The sequence below is a fragment of the Nesoenas mayeri genome, assembly GCF_963082525.1.
Source record: "Nesoenas mayeri genome assembly, chromosome: 2".
NCBI lineage: Eukaryota > Metazoa > Chordata > Aves > Columbiformes > Columbidae > Nesoenas > Nesoenas mayeri.
The window spans coordinates 101,905,419-101,931,307 of record NC_137543.1 but is presented as its reverse complement, the minus strand read 5'-3'; the positions used below and the strand labels follow the sequence as shown (position 1 = coordinate 101,931,307).

The 25,889-nt window shown below is 41.3% G+C and overlaps 1 protein-coding gene across 3 annotated transcripts in view; it reads right to left on the bottom strand.

Annotated features, from left to right (window-relative positions):
• Positions 1–1,857: 1,857 nt before the first annotated feature.
• CTDP1 (CTD phosphatase subunit 1) overlaps positions 1,858–25,889 on the bottom strand; it is a 109,985-nt gene continuing 85,953 nt past the window's right edge. Inside the window, exons 13-14 of one of the 3 annotated variants that reach the window (XM_080338692.1) lie at positions 23,412–23,481; positions 1,858–2,878 (exon numbers count right to left, since the gene is read on the bottom strand). In XM_080338692.1, the coding sequence (XP_080194818.1) occupies positions 2,855–2,878; positions 23,412–23,481 (94 nt within the window). In that variant the 3' untranslated portion in view covers positions 1,858–2,854. Of the gene's footprint in view, positions 2,879–14,489; positions 14,660–23,411; positions 23,482–25,889 lie in introns of all 3 variants that reach the window. The other 2 variants (XR_013921733.1, XM_080338691.1) reach the window with 2 other exon arrangements.

Sequence of the window (25,889 nt, the reverse complement as noted above, 5' to 3'; positions counted from 1 at the left end):
CTTCTAGACAGAAAGCACACTCAATGCCTTCTGGGTTGCTTTGGCTCTGAGCAATGGGTAGATGCCTCTTGAAACTCCCTAACCTAGGTCCCCTCCACACCTTGAGGATTGGAGAGCAGGGGTCCGGGTTGGATATTAAGAAAAAAATCCTCACAGAATGGGTTGTGAAGCAGTGGAACAGGTTGCCCAGGGAAGCAGTTGAGTGACCGGCCCTGGAGGTGTTTAAAATGTGTAGAGATGAGGTTCTTAGGAACATGCCTTAGTGCTAGAGTTAGGTTATGGTTGGAACCAATGATCTTGAGCGTCTCTTCCAACTGGAATGACTCTATGATTCTCTGAAACCTACCGGAGTAAATAATGTCAAAATAAGAATTGTCTGTGCAGTAACGGTCATTGGCTTTAATTCTGCTCCCCGGGTCTCTGTGTGCAGTGCTAACTGCGGGTTTCACAGCTCCCATAGAGGTGGAGGAATCTGCACTGACACCAGACTCCTAGATAGATGCAGTTCTCAGTCTGGTGGGGAGCCCTCACTTGGTGTTTACACAGGGCTCCACATGATATTTGGTCTAGGGGAGTGCTGATCACTTTTAGGACTCCTGCCCGGACACACACACCACCAGCTAAACCCCAAGTGGCAGCCATAAATTAAACTGGGAAGAGGATACAGCCTTTCACAGCAAAAAGCTTCTCAAACTGTACATGTATGGAACCACTCCCTGCAGTGCTACGAGACTGCTGTGCCAGGAGAGCAGCATCCAATAAGCAGCTTGAACCGAGGCAGAACATCTCTGAGCTAACAGTAGCCTACTCCGTTTTGCTGGCTGGCTGTGTTTGCACTCAGAGCGAGCTCGAATGCTGCCACAGAGCTGCATGACGGGCAGAGAGCATCAGCCAGAATGAGCCTCTGCTGAAATTTGTGCTGTCAAGTCATTACCAGCATCACAGTGACCTGAAAAGTTGGTATAATTTCAACTCGGTTTATTTTAGGAAAACAAAAAACTTACCCCACAACCCCTGACATTTTAATATTTAATTGCGACGAGTCATCCTCTGATGGCTGGGGAGGCTGCATTTAAGTTGCTGAAAAAACTACTTTGATTTCCCATTTTACAAGACCTAGTCTTTTGTTATACAATACAACTCACTTGGAGAATTCCTTCCTGTTTTCACGGAGAACTACAGTAGGCAGGTCACTGTAGACTTCAGCTATGTCGTACCTGTATAAATGTCCAAGAAGTTTAACATTTTCCCACAGAAAACACTATTTTTGTCTTGTGGATGCTGACCTTGCATTCTGAAGCAGAAAAGCAGTATTAATCTGAAAAGATTCCCCTATTTTCTCAATCTTCCTTTCATTGCCATTATGAAGCTTTGAATACTAGGCTGTTCTTTGTAAACCGTCAAGATTCTGTTGAAGTATTCTGTTTTACTGCTAAGTGGCAAAATTAAGTATTTCTGCACGAGAGAGTACTACTTTTTAACCATGACATCTGAGTTAATGATTCTTTTGCTAACACATTCTAAAAGGATTTGTCTCTCCAGTTTCTAACAATTGAGAACAAACCATGGTTCTAGCCTCAGAAATTCCATAACAGAGCAGTAACTCTTACAGTATCTTCAGAGGCAACTCAAAGAGACCCAAGAAAATGTCAGAATGTAAGAGTTCACATACCAAAGAAAAGGAGATCTGCTGAGCCAGTGTTTCTCTCCTCTCCTCTTCCTCAGTTACTGCCTGAATCTACAATTTTGCAGTTGCTTTCACTGTGCTTTATTATTTTCATTCAGAGTAAAGGAAAGATAATACGGAAAGGTGCCTTGGATTTGATGAAAGCAAATGAACAGGAAGGAGAAACAAAGTGTACAAAATGGATTTTTATTAAATGAAAGAAAATCTGTTTTGTGGGTCAAATATGAAATAGAATATACAAAAACTTTACATCAGATCTCTCGTCAAAGAAATTACATCTTATCTAGACTGAAGTAGCACTCGTTCTTTCCAAGACAACACAAATGGGTGAATATGCTTCTTACGGCAGTACAGAATCACTCAGTATGCTGTGCTAAATTTCCGGTTACAGAGAAGGAAAGTTTAAAATCTAAATGATGTCCCTAAAGAACCCAACTATTCCACAAAGTAACTTAAGAACATGAGTTTTGATCATTATGTATTCTCTTAGAAACAAATGACAGGTGGGTCAAGTGCAGAGTTCACAAAGCTTGCATATCACGTTCTCTGTTTCTATACAAATATAAATTGTTCTTTTTTATTTTAAAAATCCTTCTATATTTGATAGCATTTATTTGTGGAAAAGGATGACCAGTTCATCAGGTTCCTGCTGTACCACCCAGACAATCCTATCTTCATCTCCTCCTTTTTTTTGAAGACCGTTACCCATAAGCCACAGACTGCAAAAGTTGCTCTATGTTTAATCACAATTTTTCTATCACTGTCCCGTAAATGAAGGTTCTGAAGAGCTCCTAACATGTCTTTGGCATAGCACACCAAGTCCCATTTAATACTTTTTTTGCTTAAAAAAGTATATTTTCCTTTAGTAAAACACCTTAAAAACATCTATTTCCGATTTTGTAAAATAATGTATCACCTCTTGTGTTGCTTTGCAAAATATACACACACATTTTGGAAACACATTGAGTACTGACATAGGGACTCATCTGAAGTCCGATTTGTTTATGAGAAATAAAGTATAATTACAAACTCCGTCTTCTGCATGAATGTCACATGAAGTCATTCAATTCAGCTTCAAGCGCTGCTGCCATTTCATCAGCTTCAGAACTGCTTCCTTCCTCATCTTCATTGCTAGATTCTTTACTGGATTCACTGGCAGCATCATCTTCATCCAGTTTGCGCTTGTGACCCCTGGAAGGGCAGACAGAGATAATGTCCATGAATTGAGGTATCTCATTGCTTATTATCACAGATCACTATTTAACAGGAGAAAAAAATGGGGCTAAAGGATTCAACTGGTTTTCAGGTGTGAACAAAAAGTACAGCACTTGCTTTTAAATGAATGAAGAGTAGTCAGTTCATGCAATTGATTTTTAATTGCTGTTACTTACTGTCAGCTGTAGGTGCAAAGAATAAAGTACTGTTAATTTTATTTCTCCCATTCTTCTGAACAAGGAATAAAATCAAAGTATGAGGCTGTTTGAAAATAATTAGTTGATTTACTTTTCTCTCATATCCCAAAAGAAATAAATCCATTGTGTGAACAAGAGATTACAAAAATACATTATATGCTGTTATATGACTTTGAAATATCCAAGTTTCTGCCTTTTTATAAAAATAAAACCTTAACTGATAAACCAAATCTCACTACACCGGCCTCTACATTTTCATGCTTCCAAACATAGGGGTCTTGTTCTTCCCTTTTATGTCTCTTTGGATTAGTACTACCAGGCTGAACAACACATTTCTTAGCATCTCCAGAGAATTAACCAGTTTAAACAGGAAGCCAATTTGCACCATACCCTGCCGAAAGAGCCATGATCCTGGTTGTGAAAGATCTCCAAGGAAATTCTAACACTTCAACTGGGACACAGCCATAAGCAAAAGAATATGGATCTGTGGAATCCTAAAATCTTTTCTCCTTGCCAAAAGGGAATTTTATATCAGACATATACTTCTGAGACAAAAATAAAGTTGAGACATTGCATTGCATAGAATTCATAATGAGCTGCAGAAATACCTTCAAAATCCTTCCTTGATCATTTGATCAAATTTCAAGCAGAGTAATATATGCAAAGGGAGTATCTCTTAAATAACTATCCTTTTCCTTGCTAGGTGAAGTTTCGTGAAGAGAAGAATGCATTCATTTGCAATCATGAAAAATTTATACAATGAGCTTTTATCTTTTAGCAAAACACAGAAATTTAACAATACTGAGAGTATAGAAAAGTAGCATATACCAAGAAAGATCTTTAATGAATACTGACTTGAACTAGGTTTATCCAAAAGAAATAAATACAAACTTGTGAGCTTGTAAGCAACATTGAAATAGAAATCAATTTTTATTCATACAGACATTCTTATTACCACTTTCCCAGAAACAATTCTCAGGAGCCCAGACTACTTGATTCATAGGCTGCCTGAGCGACACCTGACATCCCCTTTCTCAGCTTTCCAGGGAGATGGACAAGATGTGGTGTGAGGTCAGGAGGGGAGTCTAAGTCAAAAGGGGAAGCGAGCAGCACCATGTTACCCCGTTTTTCCTTTCTGCTGCACCAGTGGGACGAAAAAAGATTGACTGCTGCTGCTTTACTGAGTGCTTCCTCACAGTAACGGCAGGTGGATTTTCTGTTCAGCATAGGGTGGTAGGATTAATACTCTAGGGAAGGAAAGCTGAAGCCCTGGGATTCAGTGTGAGGTGTAAATTCCTAACAAGGAAAAATGGGATGAGGTGAAAGCATTTCCTGAACATTTTGCTATTGAAACTCAAATGTGGCCTGCTGAGAGAGTTACAGGGCACTAAATGCAGCCTAATACACGATAAAAAGCAGTTTCTCAGGCATAACACTGATTTCCATGCAGCCTACATTAGCACGCAGTTTGGATGAGGAAGCACTCAGACTAAAAAGGCCCAGTTAGAAGAAATCTTAGCGCATTTCCATTAAAAGCTATACAAATGTGTGGAGTGTTGAGTTTCACTCGCTCGCTTCACGGTGATTTCAGCCTTCAGAGATACAGCCCTATTTTAGCTATTAATGATACTATTAGCTGGAGAAAAGATAATTGGGAAATAAAGAAAGCCGAAAGAGTCTTACTCAGCAAAAGCAGAAAAAACTTGTGCATTTTTTAACAAGTAGTGGATAAGAAGTATACATATAGTGGTAACTGAGAAGTAAAGACAGTAAAGACATGGCCAGAATCTATATCACAATGTTCACAGCTGAAAACATTTGTTCTCCTCCATTTGTAACACTGCACCTATGGAAAATGATTGTATTTACCAACTGAAAAATAACATTAACAATCTAGCAGCTGTGAAGAAACATTTTTCTCACAGGTGCATACTGTGTGTGTGGAGGTACCCCTGTGCCAATACAAGGGAGTACAACTACAGTTTAAAGACCCAGTGCTGCAAAGTAATGCTTGGAATTCACCTGTCCTGTCAACCTGGCCAGATTTGTCAGTATCATCCAATGACCATTCTTCAAGAAGCATCATTGGGCATCTTAACAATTAAAGATATAATTTAGCTCATAACACACTGGCTGTGCTAAGAAAGGAGGCTTGAAGTAGGTATTCCATTACTTATGTGACGGCTTTTAAAGTTAGATATTCACAAACTACTTTAATATTTAAGTTCAGTTCATCGGATCAGCTGACTGAAGCCAGCTCAGCCGGAGCCGTGAGCGAAAATCTCGAAGCTACAGAGGTAAGAGAAGGTAAGGAGGGTGTTTCTGGTCGCGCGATTCCGCTACGCGGGAGTCCCCGGCAGCCCTTGCGGAGCCGGCTGACGTGGCGCGGCCGTTACCACGGTGACGGGGGTGACACCCCCTCCCTCTTGCTTTGAAAAAGCCTCCGGGAGGGCAGCGACCAGGCGCTGGGAGGTGAACGTGCTTGTGAGGAAGGTGAGCACTACCCACACTGTGCTGCAGCAGCGACTGGGGCTGCTCGTGCAGTAGGGTTCAGAGGTTCTGTCACCCCTTGCTGTTAGACTTCTCACTTGTTGCTGGTGACACAGACTGGGGTGTGGCAGGGCAAGTAGACTGGACACAACTAGCTCTTGTAGGTGAGTTTGTCAGGGGTTTCATTTTGTTTTCTTGTCCCCAATTTAACTAAGGGTAGCAATCGTTTCTAGAAAAAGGAAAGCTGTCACTGCCATTAATACAAAGAGTGTACACAGACACTACCTGCCAAGAAGGATGCAGCCACCCAGGCTTCTGGCTGTGCAGAGTATCTGTGCCTGGCATTAGTACCAGAGGATGGTATGGGAGGTACCTGTGTACGGTGTGACCAGGTCAATGACTTACTGTGCCTAGTGGAAGAGCTTAAGGAAGAAGTGGAAAGACTAAGGAGCATTAGGGAGAGTGAGGAAGAAATTGACTGGTGGGGTCAAACTCTTTTGACTCCTAAGGGTATGCAACAGGAGATGGCAAAGCCTTGTCCCTCCTGCCATAAGGCAGATAGAGCAGATCTAATTGATGGGGGGGAATGGAAACAGGTCCCTGATCGGAGAGGTAAAAGAACCCTCTCTCAAACTCCATCACTACCCTTGGTGCCCTTAACAAATAGGTATGAGGCCCTGGACGCTGAAAATCAGGCAGAGGACAGCCAAGAAGATCCACCTGGAGAGCCCCCTGGATGGACCTCATCTACAAAAAGGATTACAACTGCAGCTGTAAGAAGAAAAAAAAAAAAGAAGAGTGGTAGTAGTCGGTGACTCCCTTCTGAGGGGAACAGAGGGCCCTATATGTCACCCAGACCCATCCCACAGGGAGGTCTGCTGCCTTCCTGGGGCCAGGGTGAGGGACATTAATAGAAGGCTTCCAGAGCTAATTCAGCCCTCAGGCTACTATCCCCTGTTAGTAGTCCAAGCTGGCAGCGAGGACATCAACAGAAGAAGTGCCAATATAATTAAAAAAGACTTTAAAGCACTCGATCGGTCAGTTCATGGGACGGGAGCACAAGTGATATTTGCCTCAGTTCCTGTGCTATCTGGGATGGATGAGGAGCTAAATAAAGAGAGGAGTAGAAAAGCCCATCTCATCAACAGGTGGCTTAAGGATTGGTGTCTCCGTCAAAATTTTGGGTTTTTTGACCATGGGGCAAACTCCATGGTACCTAGTCTCCTCAAATCAGATGGGCTTCATCCTTCCAGGGAGAGCAAGATCACTATAGCCCATAAGTTGGCAGGGCTGATCAGGAGGGCTTTAAACTAGGTTTGAAGGGGGAAGGGATTGAAACTGGGCTCTCCAAAGATCAGCCTAAGGATGGAAAGCCCGAATTAAGAGTGAAATCAGCAGACAACTTGAAGTGCATGTACACTAATGCACGCAGTATGGGCAACAAACAAGAGGAGCTGGAAGCCATCGTGCAGCAGGAAAGCTATGACATAGTTGCCATCACAGAAACATGGTGGGATGACTCTCATGACTGGAGTGCTGCTATGTGTGGCTACAAGCTCTTCAGAAAAGACAGGCAGGGTAGGAGAGGTGGAGGGGTGGCTTTATATGTTAGAGAGTCACTCGACTCTGTTAAACTTGAGGTCAGCAGTGACAAGGTTGAGTGCCTGTGGACCAGAATCAGAGGGAAGTTCAACAAGGCTGACATCCTCGTGGGTGCCTGGTATAGACTGCCCAACCAGGACAATGAAGGAGATGAATTATTCTACAAGCAGCTGGCAGATGTCTCAAAATCAACAGCCCTTGTTCTTGTGGGTGACTTTAACCTGCTGGATATCTGCTGGGAGCTCAGTACTGCACAGAAGAGGCAGTCTAGGAAGTTCCTAGAGTGTATAGAGGACAATTTCCTTCATCAGCTGGTAAATGAGCCTACCAGGGGCAAGACCCTGCTAGACCTACTGTTTACAAACAGAGAAGGGCTGGTGGGAGATGTAGTGGCTGGAGGCCGCCTGGGGCATAGCGACCATGAAATAATAGAATTTTCAATACTCAGAGATGCAGGGAGAACCATTAACAAAACCTCTACGCTGGACTTCTGGAGGGCAGATTTTTGCCTATTCAGAAGTCTAGTTCAGAGCATACCCTGGGAAACAATGCTTAAAAACAAGGAGGCCCAGGAGGGTTGGACATGCTTCAAGCAGGAGGTTTTGAGTGCACAGGAACAGGCTATACCAGTGTGCCGAAAGGCTAGTTGGCGGGGAAGACAACCGGCTTGGCTAAACAGGGAGATTCTGAATGAAATCAGAAATAAAAAGAGACTTTACCGACTGTGGAAAAAAGGGCTGGCTACTTATGAAGAATTTATGGAAATAACTAGATCATGCAGAAAAAAACCCAGGGAAACAAAAGTGCAATTTGAGGTTAATTTGGCCAATTCTGTCAGGGATAATAAAAAGTCCTTCTTCAAATATGTTAATAACAAAAGGAGGGGCAAGGAAAACCTCCATTCTCTGCTGGACTTTGAGGGAAATATAGTTAACAAAGATGAGGAGAAAGCTGAGGTACTTAATACCTACTTTGCCTCAGTTTTTACCAGTAAGACAGGTGGCCCTCAGGACAACTCATCTCTGGAGGTGGTTGACAGAGATAGGAAGCCAAATAGGCCCCTTGTATTCCAGGAGGAAATAGTTGGTGATTTACTGAGCCATCTGGATCCTCACAAGTCTATGGGACCAGATGGGATCCATCCTAGGGTGATGAGGGAGCTAGCAGAAGAACTTGCCAAGCCGCTCTCCATCATCTTCCAACAGTCCTGGCTCACTGGGGAGGTCCCATATGATTGGAAATTGGCCAATGTTACCCCAGTCCACAAAAAGGGCTGCAAAGCTGACCCTGGCAACTACAGGCCTGTCAGCCTGACCTTGGTGCCTGGCAGGGTTATGGAGCAGATCATCCTGAATGGAATCACACAGCACCTTCAGGATGGACAAGGGATCAGAACCAGCCAGCATGAGTTTAGGAGGGGCAGGTCCTGTCTGACCAACCTGATCTCCTTTTATGATCAGGTGACTCACCTGGTGGATGAGGGGAAAGCCATGGATGTGGTCTATCTGGACTTCAGCAAGGCCTTTGACACTGTCTCCCATAATATACTCCTGCAAAAGCTGGTAGCCCATGGCTTGGACAAGTGTACTCTACACTGGGTTAAGAACTGGCTGGAGGGCTGGGCCCAGAGAGTGCTGGTGAATGGGGCTGCATCTAGCTGGCGGCCAGTCACTAGTGCTGTTCCCCAGGGGTCAGTGTTGGGTCCAGTCCTGTTTAACATCTTTATTGACGATTTAGATGAGGGGATTGAGACCATCATCAGCAAATTTGCTGATGACACCAAGTTGGGAGGGAGTGTCGACCTGCTGGAAGGCAGGAGGGCTCTGCAGATGGATCTGGATAGACTGGAAAAATGGGCTGATTCCAATGGGATGAAGTTCAATAAGGCCAAGTGCCGGGTGCTGCACTTTGGTCACAACAACCCCCTGCAGCGCTACAGACTGGGTGCAGAGTGGCTGGAGAGCAGTCAGACAGAAAGGGACCTGGGGGTACTAATTGACAGGAAGCTCAACATGAGCCATCAGTGTGCCCAGGTGGCCAAGAAGGCCAACGGTATCCTGTCCTGTATCAAAAATAGCGTGGTCAGCAGGACAAGGGCAGTGATCCTTCCCCTGTACTCTGCATTGGTGAGGCCACACCTAGAGTATTGTGTTCAGTTCTGGGCCCCTCAGTTCAGGAAAGACATTGAAGTGCTGGAGCGGGTCCAGAGAAGAGCAACACGACTGGTGAAGGGACTTGAACATAAGACCTATGGGGAGAGGCTGAGGGAGCTGGGGTTGTTTAGTCTGGAGAAGAGGAGGCTTAGAGGCCTCATCACACTCTATAACTACCTGAAGGGAAGTTATAGCCAGGTGGGGATTGGTCTCTTCTCCCAGGCTGTTAGCAATAGGACAAGGGGCATGGGCTTAAACTCTGCCAGGGGAAATTTACGCTGGATATTAGAAAGAAATTCTTTACAGAGAGAGTGGTCAGGCATTGGAATGGCCTGCCCAGGGAGGTGGTGGACTCGCCATCCCTGGAGGTTTTTAAACTGAGATCAGACATGGCACTTAGTGCCATGATCTAGTAAACGGACTAGAGTTGGACCAAGGGTTGGACTCGATGATCTGAGGTCTTTTCCAACCCAGTCAATTCTGTGTGATTCTGTGTTAATATATATGTTATGGGCTATACTAAGTCATACTGAAAGCTAAGACCATTTTGTCAAAGCTTTTAACTCTGATTTTTACTAACTTCTATTGCACTCTGTCATTTTTTCAACAAATTATTGAGATTAAATTGCAAATAGCCAAAACTAACATTCTTCTAGGATGTTTGCTCACTGAATAACGGCTTTGCTCACAAGAATATTAACTAAGACTAGCTCAGTTTCATCATAAAATATTACAAATATTACAAAAACAACACACATCACCAGCTCTGTATGGATACTGGTAAAACTGTCATCTCCACTGGAGCACTGTAAGAGTTGGTCTGACGAACAGTATTTGCCTGACCATCGCCATCAGGGAACAGATGACCTGATAGAAAGAATTGGAAAATGATTTGGAGAGAAGCCTGAGGAGAACAATTGTGTTGCACAGGACTCTTCGACCTGGGGGCTACTGGTAACCATAGCTGCTGTGTGGACTTCACCTGCTGCCTCAGCCAAACTTGCCCCCACCTCCTAAAGGGAACTGTGTTACACAGGTCTCTCCAACCTGGGGACAATAGCTGCTGTCCAGAAGATGGATTTTCACGTGCTGCTTCAGCCAAACTTGCCCCCCACCTCCTCCCTGTTACAAAGGCCAACGAAGAAAAGCACACCCAGAAGGTCACCAAGGGTCTTGAGGTCACCCAACAGACCAGAAAGAGACCCCTGGATGTGAGGCGATGCCAGCACAGACAGGTTCTGGCAAGTGAAGCGAGGATTTTTTCAAGCCTGCGCAGCTAAGCCTGGGTTGTGAAACAAAGGTGGAGATTTGCCTTGACCCATGGAAGTGAGGGGAGTGAAGAAGCATGGAAGATGGTTCCTGACTGGACATCATTGAGATCTCCCCAACAAAGGATCACAGATCATGACAGAGAACCAGCAGGATGTTGTTCAGGACCTGGGACCATAGGGATTCCTTTGGACCCATGGTGGTAACAAACCCTCTTTCCCTCCTTTCTTTCCCTTTTTCCCTACTTTCTCTATCGCGTGCTGCTTTACAGGCAAAATAATAAAGTAACACTGTTTGATTGAATTTTAACCCCTTGGCATTTTGGTTGCCTTAATTTTGTGCTTTGAGGTCAAGGTAAACGAACCATCATGAGTCCATCACCAAATGGACCGTGACAAACACAAAAAAGACTTAAAATTCCTTTAACATGTACTCAAAAGGAGTAAGACGCAAACACTCTTTCCATGCAGTTATATTCCTTCATGAAATGTACTAGCTTACTCCTGGCATAAAAAGGAAGTCTTTCATCCTCCTCACATTTCCATATGATTTAACAGGATACTCCATCAGTTCATTGGCTCTGCCTGCCTAATGGTGTGGAAAGCCAGTGAAATCCTCTAGCACAGCAAGTCCACTGTCTTTCTAGCGAGCTCTCAGTGAGTATCACCTTATTGTGCAGCTGTTGTGATGCTATGGTACTGCTCCAAACACAGGAGAGTGATCGCCCTGTCTGGCCATCAGCTGTGAGATTTACTTCTCTGTATCTTATAATGTTTTCCTGGAATATTACACTGCTTTACTACTTCTGGTTTGGTTTTTTTGTTTGTTTGTTTGTTTTTTTTCAAATGAGAAAAGTCCAGCACTCCTAACAGCAATACATGCCTTCTTGGCACTTCCCATCCTCCCACCTCCTCCTTCCCTGAATTCCCAGCCCTGTCAGCTTATTTATTTATTGGTAGAAATTTTATACAATAAATCTTTTTTCATGCAGTAAAATCAATTTGGGAAGACTTTGTCTTGGAGGTACAACAGTAATAAAATATGAAGCTGCAAAGAACCCAGGAAATAATTTATCACTATTAAAAATTTGTATTTTAAGTCCATATTTTTCTTCAGACATCCCCATGTGCTTCAAGATGTTTTAGAAAAGTCAGTAAAATACAAGATGAAGTGACACCAAGGCTGGAAGTCACCTGTTGGTAGAAGAAATGTTGAACTTAAATTTGTTAGAAATCTGGGCTAGAAATTGCTATGTTTCCATGAGATACAGAGGAAAGTGATGTCAAGGCTCGATTTATAAAAAAGAAAAATATGAATTAAAGCAGTAAGAGTATCTGACAGAACTACATGACTTTTACAACAGTTTTATAGGGTTTGTGTAAATTATATATACAGCATACCAATACAAGCAAAATGTCAAAACCAGAACTCTAACCGTCTTTAACTATGCAACACTATTGAACTGCCTAAAAAAGCGGGTCTCCGTTCATTAAATTTGGATCTCTACAATACTAGGTCATGGAGCAACAGAAGTTCAACCTGGATCAAACTGGCATATGCCAACCTATCTGCCAAATCAAATCACACCACAGAGAATTCACCGTACCTGTTGTTTTCATAGTAGCTGAGATATGACAGACTACTGCATGCAGCAGATTGCAGCTCTGCTGACTATCAGTGCTTGATCCTACCTACAGGCTGCTCTACAATTTTTTTCTGTCAATATTTCTAGAACAAATTTGAACTAGCAAAGGCGGTTTGTACTTGGTCTGGACTTTCTGTTGTGCAGTTGCAAATATTTTGATGGTGCTGTCCAAAATCCAAATTGACTGTATTGTTCAGCTGCAGCCTTGCCCACACCTCTAATGAAGAAGACATATGAAGGAAAAGATGCTTCACGTCTATTATAAATCCAGAATAACAGGTTGCTACTGAACCTGGTCTTATCTATGTAGCAGTATCAGACATAGGCTCATATAAAGTACAATTACCAAGTTATGTGGATACACAAGAGGAATGTGCTAAAAGGTATTTCTCTGGGCCCCAAATGACTACTGAGAGAGTAACAGTACTTCAAACGTTTAACAAAAACTAAGATGGTAATAAGTTGTTCTCTTTCTAGTTGCTACCTGAGAATGAGATAGCCACACTAGTACAGGGACAGGAGCAATGTCTGACATGCTAGGTAGAGGCATTACTGGAAGAAAAAACAGATGCTCCTCTCTGCATGACTTTGGGAATAAAATCACTTTGCAGACCCTCTCCAAACTGTGCATGCTCCACAGCAACACTCTAACATCACACCACATCCTCCCTGCTCTGAGGGACTGTTATGACAGATGGAACCCAAGGTCATGGACTAAATGAACTCAATGAGCATTTGAAAGAGATAAGATGGACTATGGGAATAATACCTCTGCATGCATATCCATATCTATTTGTAGAAAAACTGCTAGTGATTAACTGGAACGTATTGGTAAGTGTAAGACCCGAGCACGACACAAATGGTACAGAAGAAGAGCTGGAATGTGCTCAGTTGGCCAAGATAGAGATAATTTTCACAGAAAGCTGACAATGTCTTGGAATTGGCTGGGGCAGAGTTAATCTCCACATGAAGCTAGGAGGATAACAAAGCCAGGGCAGCTGATCCAAACTAGCCAAAGCAATATTTGATACCATGTAAGATCATGCTGAATATAAACTGGGGGGCTGGCTGAGGGGAGGAACTCACTGCTTGAGTGACTGGGGTGCTTTTTGTTCTTTGGACCGGTGGTGCCATGTGATCATGTTTGAGCACAACCTGCTCTCTGGATCTCTGTTGTTCAAGGATTAGTGGTTTGGTGCAAGGATGTTGATGATCGGTACTCAGGGGATTGCTGCTCAGGTGCGGTCTGGACATAATTTTTCTGAGTTTGTGAGTATCCTTCATTTTGTACACTCTTCCATTGTTATTATGGTTGTTATATTTTCCCTTTTTCTGCACTATTTAACTGTTTTTATCCCAACCCATGAGTTTTGCCTTTTATTTTCCTAGTTCTCTTCCCCATCCCAACAGGGGTGATGGAGGGATGAGTGAGTGACCATGTGGCTCTAGCTGCCAGCTGGGGCTAAACCATGATAACAATGCAGGGACAATTCTTCACAATTAGCTTGATATAATGTACTTCTGAAATAAGTTCAAGTTTTCTACAAAATCTGACTTTATTTTTTTCCAATGGAAGAACCTATTTGGATTGCAAATGATGAATAAACTACTTACAAATGGGAAGGTCTATCCATTTTAATTCCTACAGTTTTTTTTCCTCCCCTGCAGTAAGAAGCAGCACTGTCTCTCTTCTACCAACATTTTTAGCATACGCCATTTTAATTGTTGATCTACACTGCTGTTTAGCACTCATTACACACTTGTAAGGGTCAAGATGAATGCACATTAGTTATTATGTGAGGTTTAAAGTACTTTTAAAATTCATTAGGGAAATGAGAGGGTTGTAATATATCTGCTATTTTTCCTGATTGGAACAATGTTGCCTTACAGCATTTCTGCTAATATCCTGAGAACTATCTCAGTAGTGGCACAGAATGAAGGATTAATAACCTTTGTACACAGTTGTTGATTTACTTCTTGGTTTCCTTATTCTCAAAAAATGTTTAGATAACCATACATCTTGCTGAGGAAAAAAACCAAAATTCTTTAGTAGCTTATAAATTGCATTGAAGCATTCAGCCTGACTAAAGGAAAACATGCTGCCTAAATTACCTGAGGGCCATCCTAGGCTATTCTTCGGACTTCATGCCAGTTTTTTCACTGATACATAAACTGAAGCAGTATGTTACTAGTTTCCTTCACTCTGAACTTCTGCATTACATCTTTCTTACCCCTCTCCATTCCTTCGAAGTCACAGATGCAAAACATTAGTGTCTACAGTCTGCCGAAATGGGGTAACGGTGGTAAGAGTAAGTGCTTAAACATGCACTCAGTGCCGGAGGAGCTGTATCTCCTGTATGAGTGGGAGCAGGATACTGGAGCCTGGTGCTGTTAATTGCTCCTGTGGAGAAACAGAAATAACTGCAAAACAATCTGATGCTTACAGTTTCTTAATTGAATTCAGATCACCCTAGAGGAAGGAACTGCCTACTGTGTGTGGCACAAGCGTTCTTAAGTCGAAGACAGAGAAAAATGTTTTTCCTATTTCTCCCCTTGCGAGTAAACACTGAGAGCTCAGTTTTTTTGAAATCCACTCAGGTTTCCAGTTGTCCCCCTCTCGCTCTGGCAATCATGGGAACTAAGCTGGAGCTGCAGATTCTACAAGGTGAGACAACAGGTAACAGACCCTTAAGTAGATCAAGTCAAGAACTCCCAGCTCATTTCCCATTATCCTCATTTCTTGCAACCTTCATTTCTTCAAACTTAAATTGTACTCTTGGCATATTTTGGATCTATGTAACACCTAAATAAAACATTTCACGCAACAGCACCTCTCCCAGCTGGGCTACAGAGCCAGCATCAGATCACTGCCCTTTGCGCGTGGTTCTGAAAACTCTCCACTCCTACTTGTGAGATAGTTTTGAACAGTCCCACAGCCAGCCATCTCAAGGGGTAGCACTACATATCAAGAGTTCTTCAGGGAGGTCCCTCAGATGGGGTCAATAGCCAGCTCCCATTTTCCCAGGTTGGGGTTAGGCTGGGATCTCGTCAGCACAGCCTCTCCTCCTCTTTCATCACATGCAATGCTGCTATAGGCTTCCAGGACTTGCCCAGGGCTTTTCTGACTTCCAGGTGGCTTACACATACTCTTTCCTCCAACTCTGTCCACAGCAATACTGATTTTACAATTCACTTAACAGTGATATGCTAATTAAAGCAAACAAAACACCTGATCTTGATTCTGAGACAAACTCATCTTTATTGCAGAAGCACAAGAAAAACAGAGCTAGATAAAAGACAAATCTAATGTTCACCTAATTTCTTCTTCTTACCAGTCTAGATAACCCCTTAGGTTTAATGTCAGGGTCCTTGAAGGGTGCCAGGATCCTCCCCTCCCTGCTGCATATGGACTTTTCTCCAAACTGACGTGTTGGTTTTCAATACTTTACACTTTCTTCTTCAGCTGGTCTCACAGTTAAACAAGAATCCTCTCCTAGAGAGCATCTCTCTGTTCTTTCTCTCTGATTATGTGAATGCCTCTCATCACTTATCAGCCCTCACTCCTCCTAAAATGATAGTAACAAATATTTGATTTCTACACTCTGCTTCCAGAAGATCCAGCTGTTGTAGACATGAGTTTCTTGCAGATCTATTATAGAGAAGTATTTTCCCTCATGTTCTAGCCACTCCATTGTCCTGGGATGGAAACTATTAGTTAATGGCTCTGCAATGATAAAAGGCAATGACTGCGGAAAGACTTCAAATACATTGGGAAATCAATTTAATTACTTTACCCAGAACTCTAAGCTATACATAGATTCACTAAATCATTACACATGGTAAGTCGGAAAAGAGAAATGTAATAATACCAGCAATTCCAATATATACCTTAGTATTTATTAGCACATTTAAGGAGAGAAGGAGAATGAGGTAAATGCTCTTATGCCTGACAACCTACCTTATGGTCCCAAACATTTGGCTCCTGTTTAAACTAGAAAGAAGCAGCATCTTTAGATTCTCAGTTAATTTTGCAGATACCAGCCCACTTCTTATGGAAAGTAGAAGTGAAGCCAACTTATTGTTAAAGTAAAATGAGAAAATAAAGATTTATTTTAACAGCACTTTCCTAGTTTTAGCAACATACAAACTCTTAATTGCCTCTATCCTTCCCCTGAAGTATTAGAACTGTTAGAACTTAAGGTCACATAAACTTACACAGCTAAGCCACATAGTACTGAAGTAGGAAAACCCATAAGAAAAAGTTGTATTGACTTCTTAATTTTTAATGAATTCTTTATATATCAAGACATACTAGCTTTCAAATTTGTAACTGACAAACAGTATAAGAGAAGTTTATGTTATTTTTCACTTTTCCAAAGACACTCCTCTTCCCAGTCTCAGTTGAATAATTACTATGTCCATTAATAGATACAAGCTTAATATACATGGTCATGTGCAATTCAAGTTATATTAACTGCACATACAGACACACCTGGACTGGATAATATTAAATTATTGCATCTAAACAGCTTCTAGCTATTTTCACAGTAGACAGTAAAATAAGCTGAAGGCAGATGGTCACTCTAACCAGGCTGTATTTCAAAACATTTTCAAACTTCCCATCTGACATGGTCTAACAAAAACACAGACAGTATAAATGACCACTTTGTGACAAAAGCAGTCTTGTGCGGTTTACATGCTTTTTAGCAATGATTTGAGTCCTCCATATTGTTCAGGGAAATGTGAAGATACCACAGAAGCACGTTGAAGTGTCTCACACAAGTTCAAAAAACCACTGTTCTCATCTATGGAATGATTAAAAAAATGTATAGAAATATAAAAACTTAGATTATTCTTAATGTAAAATTGATTAGATTTAGCTGATAGTTAAAGTGGAAAACACCCCACTTATAGCCAAATGCTAAAGAAACTAGGCAAAAAAAGCAACACTGCATCCATACAGAGAGACTTCTGAAAAAAAAAAAAATCACTCAGAAAAAGGGAAGATGATTAAAAGAATTAGCTGCTGTTTACATTTGATATGTTACTGAGAAACAATTTATTCAAGTAATTTAGGAACAATAGAAGCAAATAAGATATTATCTTGAGAAAGAACCATCCTGGGAGAAACCAATAAAAACCAGTCAGTCCCCTTGAACTTCAGCTATAGTACCTGCCACATAAGATTTATGAAAAAAATCCTACGTACTACTGATAATACTGAAGTTTATAAGGACAAGATCACCATCACTGACCATACAACAACAGACAGCAGTGTACTCCCACGCATTCTGCTGCTGCAGGTGTGAGCGGGCCACAAGCAGCCTTTGGAGAGCAAGTAAGCATTGACCTTGCACACCAGAGAGCAGAGCCAGCTCTTAGGACAGGTGCCATGGATATAACATGTGTAACTGCAACACTTTAGGACTGCGGGAATGGCCAAGCTATACCTTAAAGAGCTGCCTTGAGGTTAACCTGCTGTGGCAGTTGCACACACCCCAGTAAGGTCCAGAGCTTTCAATATAACAGCTGATGGCTCTTTAGCACTTTTGTGTCCTACTGTGGTTGTCCTCATGTACTCACCTTGATCCATGCAGACCATCACATCCCCCCACCCCAGGTGACTCCTGAGAGAGCAGGAGGGACATGACCCTCAGTCAACAGACAGGATCCTCAGCCAAGGAGGTGCCCAGGCCAAGAGAAGCTTCTGGATATCATTTGTAAAGACCGCAGCCAGATCCGACCAGCCTATAAAATGGAGGGGACACCTACCAAAGACTCTGAGTGGTCTTCTCAGAGCAGCAGGACTGCGAACAGAGCCCTCCCCTTAGATCAGGGAAGCCATCCAAGGAGACTTGCCAGGATTGAGTGCCCTCACCTTCTCCCTGGTGAGTGATTATTTTCTTCTGGACACACCCTTGACCAAGCCCTTCGTCCCCCCAGGCAAGCAATTACTTCTTCTGGGTACCCTTGAGTTAGAGAGGTCTCTTTTTGCAAGTGCACGCACGCTGTGGATCATCATTCTTGTGTGGTTGTACAGTAATAATATCCTCAACTGGTATGTTGAACCTGCAGCTTATAAAGTGCTGCTGGAGTGTTTATTGATTTTGGATTAATTCTCTGCTTGCATGGGTTTCAGTCTGCTCAGTTTTTTGTTCTGAGTTAAAGCTGTTCAAGCTTACATTTGCTTGGGGTCATTTTGGGGTGCCTCTGTGACACACACACACACTCTAAGGCAGCCCACAGCATAATGAAGCTGGTTGCTTTTTGCATTAATTCTGTGCCAAGGTTTGCTTGGTTGGGCCAGAGAACTTCCAGATTGCTCAGTTCACTTTCTGAAAGCCTCCAGGAGGACAAGCAAACATGCACAAGCTGTGCACTTGCTCCTTGTAGGAAATGTAGAGGAATACAAGACCATTTCAGTCTCCTGCTCTAAATGTGAACCAGCACCTTGGTTAATTTTAGCTCTAGTTAATAGTCCCAATGTGTGAAAGTTTACACTCTCGCAGTTCTCTCCTGTGACTTTTTTTTTTGTCTTATTCAGTTAATGATCTGAGGCTTTCCAAAATGCAGATATCATATTAGGCCTTTGCAATAACTCATCAGTTAGCAGCTCAAATTATTTTGGAATCTATAAGCAGCATTATACATAAAGTGAACGATGTCTTTTTGTGACCTCTCCTGAAGCAGACTTTACATCTCTGCCTTGTGCTATGTATATTAATGACAGACATGTGGCTGGATTCTTTGAACAAGGACCTTCTTCAACAGCTGCATAAACATACCTTTGTTTCCCTACTGATTTATGCACCTCTAAACACACAACAGATCTAGTTAGACTTATTTTTTCTCAGTCATATTTCAGTAATTTTGAGAGGTTTGATATTCTTGTAAATGGGTATGGAACCGAGTTGAGTATCGCAACATCCCCCGGCACAGCAAAATCCCATTCTTCTTTCTCTGCATGTTAGGAATTTCAACACAGTAAAACTATGTTATCAAGGAGAAAGAAAAAATTCAGGATACATCTCTGACAAAGAGGAAGAAGAAAAAGAGACCTGTAGAATTATACGCAAGAATATAGCAAGGAGATATATATATATACACACACACAGATATATATATATAGATAAAATAAAAATTGTTTCTCAATTTTGACATGAATTGTAAGCCTAATTCAATAACTGGAAAACTGGAATTTCAGAGAATTATATGTTTGAAAAGCTTTACTCAAGAATTTTCCATGTTTTTCTGATATAGAACTCCCATTCAAACTCATGTTTGTTGACCTCAAAGTTTTAAAAACAAGAGTTTGAGGGCAAGGTGTCAAAGACCAGCTCTAATCTGTATTTCATGCAACCAATTTCATTATGGAACAGTAAGTTATGCCAAAATAACAGCATTAATCTGTTATTTGCCCTAAATTTCTACCCATGACAAGCCACTTGTCAGACAATCCTTAGTCTCTTGCAAAACTGACTTTCTTACTGCAAACTCTAGATGGCAAAAGCAGCTGCTTTTCATTTTTTGAATCAAAAGGGGACTTGAAAAAAAATTGCTATGTCCTTCTAAGGGCTGTATCACCCCCTGAAAACTAGTTTATTCCACGCTTATATCCTCCCCATTGCAGCATGGACAGTGACATTTTTGAGAGCTAGTCATGCATCATAATTTCCATTACTCTACAAGTTATAAAGAAACCTAGGGTAAATGGCTGTCAGCATTGTTGTTTAATCTCTTAATTTACTACATAAATAAAAAAAATGTCACCATCAAGAATCATACTAAAAGAAAACTCAAGTAATGCATGCTTCCCAAATGAAGCTGCAAGCACAAAGCTTGCCTAATCATGCAACATACCTTTCTTAAATCCCCTCATTTTCTCAGTATTCAATTTATTCTTAAGCATTAAAGATATACACAAAGAATATATAAGATTATATTCCAGATAAGCATGTGAAATACATTTTAATAAGAATATACAGTCAGTTTTCTACAAAATTCACTGATGAAGTCTCAGGGCAAAACAGGTCAAGAGCAGCACAGATCCTTTCATCTGACCCAGGTGTATCCCTCATAAGCGATGCCTGGGTTTTGGAGAGAGTTCCTCAGTTCCTTCCCCCCCCCCCCGCTTTTTTTAAATAATTGGTTAAGATAAGAAGAAACTATGACTCTATATATTAAAAGTTGATCTCTTGGTATTAGTATCTGGCAGTTTCTCTATAAAAAACTATTCCCTTCAAAATGCTTTATTTGCATCACATATAAAAGACAGCAATCACCTAAAATTTCTTCTTACAGATATTGTTATTTTACTTTTTTTATGCATGGAAGATAGCTTTATGTCCATGATGCCCAGGAAATCATGGGTTTCAGTCTTCCCCTTCCCATGTCTTATGATTCTAGATGGAAAGAACAATTGAGACACACATAAATATACACATATATGGTAACAACTGTGACTTTAAGAAGGAAGCCATTTTGATGGCACAATAGAGTTGACGGTAGGGTTTTATCAATTGTCCTTTCAACAGACCTTAAAATTACCTCTCTTATGTAATGGAAACAGCTGACAACTCTGAAGAGTAAGGAAATAAGGAAGATGAGAGATTATATTGAAGGGAGAAAAGAAGCAATCAGGAATACAGGGAGCATAGAAGCCTCAACCAGTCCACGGGAATTATTTATTCACATTTTTATTTTTAGAAAGATGCTATGGCATTTTCATCTAGAATAGTGGTTTCAGGTAATAGGAAGACTGATCGATTACAGGGCTTTAAAATACTACCAGTGGGACTAAATGACAGAGAATATCTAAGATGGGCACTACTCAAACTCTTGAGACATTAAGTGTATGATTCAGAAACTTCTCTTACTCCAGCTTGGGAGCCACTGAAAGAGATATCTAATTGAAAATGCACTCATCCCATTACCACTGAAAAGGTTGCACGACTCACAGAAAGGGTGTACCACAGCAGAGAGTAACTCCAGTGTTGACTCTGTGTCATTGTTTAAACCCAGCCAGAAACCACACCACACCACACAGCCACTTGCTCGCTGCTCCCCAATGAAATGGGGGACAGACTCAGAAGGGTAAAAGTGAGAAAACTCATGGGTTTTTCCAAGACAGTTTAATAAGGAAAAGTCACACATGTAAGCAAAGCAAAACAAGGGATTCATTCACTATTTCCCATGGGCAGGCAGGTGTTTAGCCAGCTCCAGGTCAGCACGGTTCCATCATGCATAAAGGTGACTTGGGAAGACAAATGTCATAACTTTGAATGTCTCCTCCTTCCATCTTACCAGCTTTATACACTAAGCATGATGTCATATGGCATGGAATGTCCCTTTGGTCAGTTGGGGTCAGCTGTGCCTCCTTCTCAACTTTTTGTACTCCCTCAGCCTACTCACTGGAAGGGTGGTATGAAGAGCTGAAAAGTCCTTGACACTGTATAAGCACTGCTCAACAACAAACAAGACATCCCTGGATTATCAACACTGTTCTCATACTAAATCCAAAACATAGCACTATAGCAGCTACTAGGAAGAAAATTAACCCTATCCCAGCTGAAACCAGGACACTCTGCTGTACAAGGTGTTTTACTCCTAAAATACAAAATTTTGTTTTACAAGAGCATATTTTCCTGTCTGTTGTCTTCAGGACTTGATTTTGCTGTGTTCTCTCCCCTTTGCCTCCTCCAGAACTGTTTGCTTACATCTACCATCCTTGGCTCTTCACATCTTTTCTATTAGTTTCTCTAAAACTTGTACCTTTCTTTCTTACTGTATCTTCCTTCCTTTTCTAATTCAAATTCTTCCTCATCCTCACAAGAGAAACCTGTCTCTGCAAAGACATCCAGCCATGTAAAAACTAAAAAGTGATAAAATGGAGAAGGGATCCTAAGCTCAGAAAAACATATTTATTTTTCAGTTGCTGGAAAGACAAAGACATTCCCTGATAAGCAATATGGATGTCATAGGCATTACACCCTAATATTCACTGAATAAATGATACTTGTGCCCTCAGCTTCTGGAAATAAAGCATCAGCTTAAAGATCATATTTCTTCCTTTATGAGCAGTGAAGAAGGTTAAATCTGTATGAGGAGCTGGAAGGAAAACCTAATGAACACAGGAGATGGTAAAGGTCTGACGGGTTGTTTTTAGTATTAAAAATCTGGCAATGCTAAAACTGCAGAAGGTGACAGCAAATATCAAACAAATTTTAATCGGTAGAGTGAAGGAAAACTTTCAAGTCCTGCAAACACTTATGTCACTGTTGTTGACCTCTCTTCTACTGAGAGGAACATGCCATTTCCCCTCCTTTCTTTAATACTTTGATGCAATGTCAATAGCATCTAGAGAAAGCTATTTTTGTTGGGAACAGCTTTTAATAAATGGCTGCTTTTGATCAAATATTTTTACAGATAACCGTCCTTCCAAAGAACATACTTGACTGCAATGCTCCTTAGTTTCATACATGTACAAATCAGGGGCAGCCAGACTATGTGTGCTTAGGGTCACTTCCCTCCCCTTCCTTCCAGCAAGACATACAAAGACCAGACCGGTATCATAGGACAAGCTGGGTTATCCTTGACAAGAGAAAACTCAGGTAACACAAGTAACACCAGGTGCAGTGGGAACACAGGGTAAGAGACACCAAAGAAAATTTAGGTCCACTGATAAAAGTTGGGGCACCGCAAGACTCCAGATTTCTCCACTGCAACTCCAGAGAATGTTCTCAGACAAGTGGGGAAAAAAAAAAAAAGAGAGGCCGAAAAAAGGGGAAACAAAACAATCCAAACCCTTCAAAAAGACAGCACACCAGAAACATCCTCCTGGAAACATCTAACTTGTACCACATGGAGCCACCTCAGTTCTTGGGGATTCATAAGCTATCCAAAAGTGGCTGCCCTGCTGGAAGTTGTGCAGCTTGGAGGGGTTAGACCTGAATTTGTGCTCAGCTTCAGCATTTCAGTGTCCATGATTATGTACCTAGCTCTTAAGGTACGTTGCTCAAATATTTACCCCATGTTCCCTGCTCTTTCATTCCACAGTATGGCCCCAGCGCTCCTTCTAAGCCCACCACAGTACTGCACAGCACCGAACCAAAACATCAGAAGAGGAGAGGTGCTCTGCTGGATCTTGTACTCACAGATGAGGAGAGGCTTCTTGAGGGCCTGAAGGCCAAAGGCAGCCTTGGCTGCAGTGACCATGAGATGCTGCTGTCAAAGAGAACAAGAAAGTCTTGTACATCAAATGGAAGACTAGGGAAAAAACTGTCCTTATATCAACCCATGAGTTTTGCCTTTTTTCCCCATTCTCTACCCAACGCCACTGTGGTGGGAGTGAGTGAACAGCCATGTGCAGTGTATAGTTGCCTGCCAGATTAAACCACAACAAAGATGTTTATTTGAATGAAAGGAGCAATGCTGTCATCCGCTTAGAAGCCTATCTATGTAGAGACAACATGAACCTGATTTTTAGTGTCTGTTGGGTACATCAAAATTCTGGTGGGTTGCTTGCTTTCCTATGTTAGCAACTTAAAACAGGAACTTAGTTTACGGAGAGCTGTCTTTTCATTATTGTAGCTTTTTGTCTTTAAGTCTTCCTGCAGACTGTAAATACAATTCATACACATGGCCAAGAGAAGACTTTCTAATGTAAATTATATTTTTTCAGTGTAATTGGATGACAGTAGATTCTTACATCCAAAATATTATAAAAGCAAACTCAACTGTAAAATTGCAGAGAAAACTTCTCTGAAAAAATACTGAGGCAAACTGCAACCACTTCTGTGCTCAGCTTACTCAATATTTAGATTCATTTTCTCAAGTATTTTTCTTACAGTTTTCTTGACATCCACGTGCACTCTGTGTACCAACAAGACTAATCAGCAGCTGCAAACAACTGTAATTTAATCTGCAAATTAACTGAAATTGTAGCAGGCATATTTTTAGTAACAGCTTGAAAGTTTAGGCCATTAAATTCATTAACAAGCTTGAAGATATGAATGTCTCATCTACTTAATTGAGTGCTTTTATAAAAAAAAACTAAGCCATGCATTCACTTGGTTATATAGATGATTTTGCCATTTATCAGTATAATTTAAGTAATTTACCACTTGAAATTTTAAAATAAAGCAGTGTACTGCAATGTCCCCACATTTAAATGATCAAAAAGAAATAAAAAAATTGTGATCCCTGTCTAGATATGAGACAACCAGAAGTGATGAAAAAGGAATCCAACCCAGAAAGCATACAAAAGTTTAAACAGAATAACATATTCCAGGTGACTTATTTATTACTGCCCTGGTTGACACCGTATGTACTGAGAAAGTACATTGGGCATTCACGCTCATGGCCCGTAGAGCTGATTAAAGACAGAAACAGAGTTTTACTCTGGGCAAGCTCTAAGCTCATCCTGTGGATTGAAGGTACATTAAGTGGCTGGAGCACAGCAGAGAAACTCTTGGAGTTAAACTGACCTAAAGGCTGAACTCTGACCCCTCTGCGAGGCACACCAAAGCACTGCTCCAAAGGCACCATCCTGACCTGGGCTCAAACACTAATGTAGACACAACCTTTAAGTGCCAGAACACACACTCATGGCCACCATTGCTTCTCTGCTTAGAGCTGAGATACTACATCCTACTACATACATAGAGAAGGCTTCTTAATTTCTCACCATTTCTTTCAAACATTTACCACCACATGCTATAGTGTCTTATACTATTTATTTCTGAAGAAATTTGAAAGAAAACATGCATCCATTTATTTTATGCTTTTGTTATTTTTGTTTCCCGAACAGCTAGAGTAGCTCAAACTATGCTTTCTGATTTATGAGTTTTGGGACTTGTACACACAACACGAAGCTTAATTCCTTCTGGTTAGGAATGGAATAAAAAACATCTTTACCACAGCAACAGCAGAAAACTTAAACACAAAAGCTAAAAGCAAAGGACACACAGACCAGCTCCAGAGGTTCAAGATATTAACAGAAAGATAACCTCTCTTTAAAAACCCAAGCAAATTGGTATAGCTTATATCTCAAAAATCTCCCTGGGGAGCAGTTCCTTCAATCAGATAGCATATAATAGCAAATGAAGAGGAAAAATATTTTTCACTGAGATGATAATTTTGAGGTTTTCACTTGTATTGGAGCACTTTATTCTGTCTTCCTAAAAGGAAGTGCTCAGTGCCTTTCTAACACTATTGTCCTCTTCCGTGGCAGATCCCCCAGATACCCTTTCATTTGGGGATATTAATTATTTTAGTTGTTTTTTTTTTCCCCTTTCTGTTTTAAATAGAAAAGTAACATTCCTTTAAAAGCCAATTCAGTCAGGCATGCCTTTTTTTTTTATACTATCAAATAAAAAATAATATTGGAAATAGTACCATACATTCATGTTCCTTAGGCCACCAATAACTTCCAGCATCTTTCCATCCACTTGTGGGTTTACAAGGGTATAGAAAACCCACTCCTATGAGCCTTTATCTGCTACTGGCACACTAAAATCACAAAACCCCGATAAAACTAACACACCCATTTTTCAACCCAGCACTTCCATATGGTTTAAAGTTAGTCCCCCAGGCATAAGATACCACACCTCCACCTCATAGGTTTCAAGAAG